At 38.5% G+C, this 4,524-nt stretch overlaps 1 protein-coding gene across 1 annotated transcript; it reads right to left on the bottom strand.

Annotated features, from left to right (window-relative positions):
- Positions 1–516: 516 nt before the first annotated feature.
- LOC125171636 (ATP synthase subunit f, mitochondrial-like) lies at positions 517–729 on the bottom strand. The gene has a single exon (XM_047868820.1). It carries the CDS (start codon positions 727–729, stop codon positions 517–519), a length of 213 nt encoding a protein of 70 aa, XP_047724776.1.
- Positions 730–4,524: the final 3,795 nt, after the last annotated feature.

Here is a 4,524-nt window from a genome sequence, read left to right as displayed (position 1 = left end):
GTAAATATTAGTTATCCTTCTCATCATCTGAGACTACAGAGTTTGAAAGTGGAACACCTAGGATTCAAACCTAGACTTAACTTTAAAACTTATGAATGATTGTTTTTTTTTAAAGTTTATTTATTTATTTGGAGAGAGAGAGCAAGGGAGGGGCAGAGAGAGCGGGAGAGAGAATCCCAAACAGGCTCCATGCCCAGCGTAGAGCCCAATGCAGGGCTCAATCCCACGACCACAAGATCATGACCTGAGCTGAAACCAAGAGTCGGCCATTCAGCCGACCGAGCCACCCGGGCTAAATGATTATGTTTCAAAACAAATGATAACAGGTATCAGGTGATGGGCACTGCTCTAAGCGCTTATACGTATCAACTGCTTTCTTCTTTCATGTACAGGTCATCTTTTATCAGGTGTTAATTTTCAAGTAGGATATGAAAGGGTTCGAGGGTGCCAGGCAAAGGTCATGGTCAGCATGTGCCTCCACTCAGGCTCCTCTTCAGGGTGCTTGTAACTGTGATACTAGCTGAAAAGCACAGAATGTGCCAGCACCACAGAAATCCCAACAACACCTCCCTTCTCCACATGGACATACTTGTAATACTGGTAGTAACTTCTTTGAAACACTCCAGAAGTGCCTTGAGGGGTGACATCCCACATCAGTATCCAGCTTGGCAGCTCTCCTAGTTTGACATCCAGGAGTTTCTTCTCTTTCACCAGTATAGGTGAAGCCATCTTGGAGTCCTGGGTCTTTGATATTAACTTCTTTTACAGTCATGTCAAGCCTATGGGATTATTACCATTATCCACATTTGAAGATAGAGAAACTGAGGACCAGAGAGGTTAAGTAACTTGCTCAAGATTCCTGGTGACAGTAGTGAACCCACCATCTGCAGGTTCTTAGCCACTGTGCGGTGCTCTCAATTACTATGTGCATCCCATTCTATGCCCTGATACTGTATTTTTCTGAAGTCTTTCCTAAGTATTTATGGCTTCAATTCAGTGCGGTAAAAGTTCCAGTGTGAGAGCCTAAGCCATATAAGCAAAACTGATAGGGAGGGTGTGCCAGTGTCCTCTGTGTAAACAGAAGGACTTCATCCTCCTGTTGAAAGAAGGAATGATGGAAAATTCATGGAACGTGAGTTTGCTCCAAAGCTGATGACCGTTAAGGAAGGACAATTTTGAGTACAGGTATTGGGTCAAACAATCAGATTGCTCTTTGACATGGCTTAAGAGCTAATGCCTAACTGGGAAGCGGGGTCCATATAAAACAATGATAATAATTCTCATTTATTATGGCTCTGTATGAATTATTTATTTTATTTGAAGTATTATGTTTATACCCACTTTTCAGATGAGAAGTCTGAAGTACAGAGAAAGTTATGTGCTCATTACCATCACAAAGCTGGTAATGATGGAGTGAGGGTACAAATATCTGGCCACACAGACTCTAGGGCCCACTCCATTTCTGTGGATGTGATCTTGGTCCAGTGAAGCTATGCCAACCGACCATCATGGCAGGAGACATTGAAGTAGCCACGCCTCAAGGGATGATGCTTTTCCAAGCAGCATCCCAGGGAATTTTCTGAAAGAGCCAGGATTTGACCTGGAAGTGGGAAAGTTTTGTACACTCTAAGGTTTTATCAGTAAGAGAAGTAACTAGGTATAAAAAGTGATCTCATTGCTCCTCTTCTTTCCCAAGATGGTGTGGCATGAGGAAACACTCACTGGAGAAGAAATGATGGCATCAGAGTCTCTGAGTGGAGGATGATATGTTTGTTTCTCTGTATGGCCGAGAAAGCCATGGCATCAGTGAGTGAAGCACTTTGAGGAAGGCATGTTCTGTAATTTGCTCGAATTCGAGTGAGAATAATTTTCTGAGGGCATAAAAGCCATAACAGAAGTTCTGCTATCCTTTGTAAGTGGGAAGTAGCAAGAATTCAGTTTTGTGGCTGGAGGATGATGTCCTTTTCTCAGGACTTCATTTTGGCTTAAGTGAGGGTAGTCCTTAATTATTAAGATAATGCCAAACCAACAAGTCAGCTAGCCCTAGCATGGCCATTAATAATTCTATCAGACTTGAAATCATTTGCTTCTTGTGATTTCATGTCAATGAAACCTTTACCCACCAGGTGTTTTAAATAATATAGTTTAGCTCCAAGACCTACATACAATGTTTTCTTTATGCTAAATTAGTTTGCTTTAAAAAGGTCTCCAAGATAGGTAAAGTGAAAAGCATTGCTCCTAAGAATCAAACCAACACAACCATTTAAAACCTAATAAAAGTGTATTTGGCTAAGAGAGTGAATGGGATCTCATTATTCTAGTTAAAATTTAGTTTGGGTTTTTATTTTGCTTAGCTTCGTCTTTCTGTGAGTCATAAATAAGAAGTGCCAGGTAATAAATACACTATACAAAATGCATTTTAATAATCCTAAAGGGTTTCATTACTCTGGCTATAATCTGGAAATGTAAATTGTGGCTGATACAATAGCCTTCATTTATCGACTTCAGAGGTTCAGGTTTTGCTGATGTAAATACTATAGGATTATGCCAACTATTTACAGAATAAATTAACTTGGTGTAGTTTAATGGAACTCCCTTACTTTTGAATATCTAAAAGATAATATCAGAATCTTCAAGGAATATATCATGAAATATAATGTTGTATGGTTTTGAATTTTTTTTTTTGAAAATGAAAACAATCCATACTTCAAGGTAATAAGTTGGAAAGTTACCCACGAGAAACCAAACAGCTGTTTTCAATAATGCAGGTAAATTCCAGTCATGGGAAAATCTCTACGACTGCCTGAACTGTTGAAAAGTCTTATGCATGGAATAGGCCTTGGGACTAGTAGAAAAAAAAAAAAAAACAACCTTATATAATCTGTGCCCAATCCATTTTTCTTTTTCTGTTTTGTTTTCTCTTCTCCATATTTACCTTCCATTCCAATGAGTCCAGAATTTTGGATAATTAGTTCTCTGGGAATAAACTGTGTACCCCTGTGTATTTTTACTAATGCCTTGCTGTTGATTTGAAATGCTCTTTCTAAAATGCCATATAGCCATATCCTCCTTCAAGTCCTGGACCAGAGGCCACCTTTTCCATGCAGCACTTTACCTGTGATTGGCCCCTTCTCTGAAAGTCCTTCCTAAATGGTTTACTTATATTCACATGGAACAGACATTATATAAATCTTTTACTTGTACTTCACATAATTCTTATCTTTTGGGACTGTAATTTCTGTGAGAACAAGGATCTTGTCTTAAACTTGTATGTGTTTCCCAAATTGCTTAGTAAAGTACTTTACATTCATTTTGGATTCAACGAATATTTGAATAATTGAACACTGAATAAGATGAGTGGGTTTCTAACGAATTGGTTTAGTCTAGCAGATCATTTGTTCACATCTGAACAGCTTCTGGTTTTGCTACTGTAAATGTCCTAGGATTATAGCAGCTAGTAATGGGATGAATTAATGTAGGAAATAGGTTGCTGTGCTCTTGAAAGGGGATCATACAGTATTCTTGGAATTGCTTAATAATGATTGTGCCTTATATTTTTAGTATATGTTTCACTCCTATTCTAAAAAGATTATATATGTGTGTGCATGGGTGCTCCCCCGCCCCCCCCCCCCCCGCCAAGACAGATCAGTAACTTTTATTATTCCTTATCTCATGCCAGAGTATTCTGCTTCAGCCCAAGAGGGCTAGAGCCTAGTTTGCCTCTCCATGGGAAGAGAGTGGAGATTGTTATAAATACAGAGCTACATCCATGTGTCATGGTGGTCACTGCTTTTTACAGTGATGCTATTCTTTTCTTTTAGAACACTGTTCATGAACCACATTGATCTCAGTTCGCCATTTTATTTATGAACCAGCTCAAAAGTTACCTCTGCCTAAATGCCTTGCCTGATCAATTCCAATTCAGCCTGATTACCTGTGTATACAAGGCTCCTTCAGGATTTATGTAGATCATGTATACTATATTATTTCAACATTCATAAATCTGCTTATTCATTTAGCAAATATTTACTACATTTAAGCCCTCTGCTAGGTAACGTGAAGTTGCAAATATGCCTCAGACAAATCATGTCCTCAAGAAATGTACAATTTTGAAGGAGAAATTACAAAGTAGTAAGCAATGAGTACCACAGGTAGTAGTGATAAGTGCTACAAAAGAGGTAGAGATGAAATAATACAGGAGCTCTGAGGATACAGAACCTACTTTAAATTGAGGTTTCTTGAATTAGGTTGTAATTTGAATGGAGCCTTAGTGGGCTAATAGAATTCAAACACCTGCCAACTTACTGCTTTGTGGTACTTCCATTGTAAACTGGATATCAGATACACATAAGTAGAATTAGTTTTGTTCTCACTCAACTATACCATGAGGAATAAGCATGTCTTTGCAATTACTCCCAAGAAAATCCACTCCACGATGTCTAGGAAATGAAGATTATAACCAATAGTCACATAGGGAAGAAGAAGATGGGTTTTACATCATGCATTGAAAGAGCATCTTTAAAT

Source organism: Prionailurus viverrinus, chromosome C1 (genome assembly GCF_022837055.1).
Source record: "Prionailurus viverrinus isolate Anna chromosome C1, UM_Priviv_1.0, whole genome shotgun sequence".
NCBI lineage: Eukaryota > Metazoa > Chordata > Mammalia > Carnivora > Felidae > Prionailurus > Prionailurus viverrinus.
Note: the sequence above shows the minus strand (reverse complement) of the source record. Positions and strands in the feature narration are given on the sequence as shown.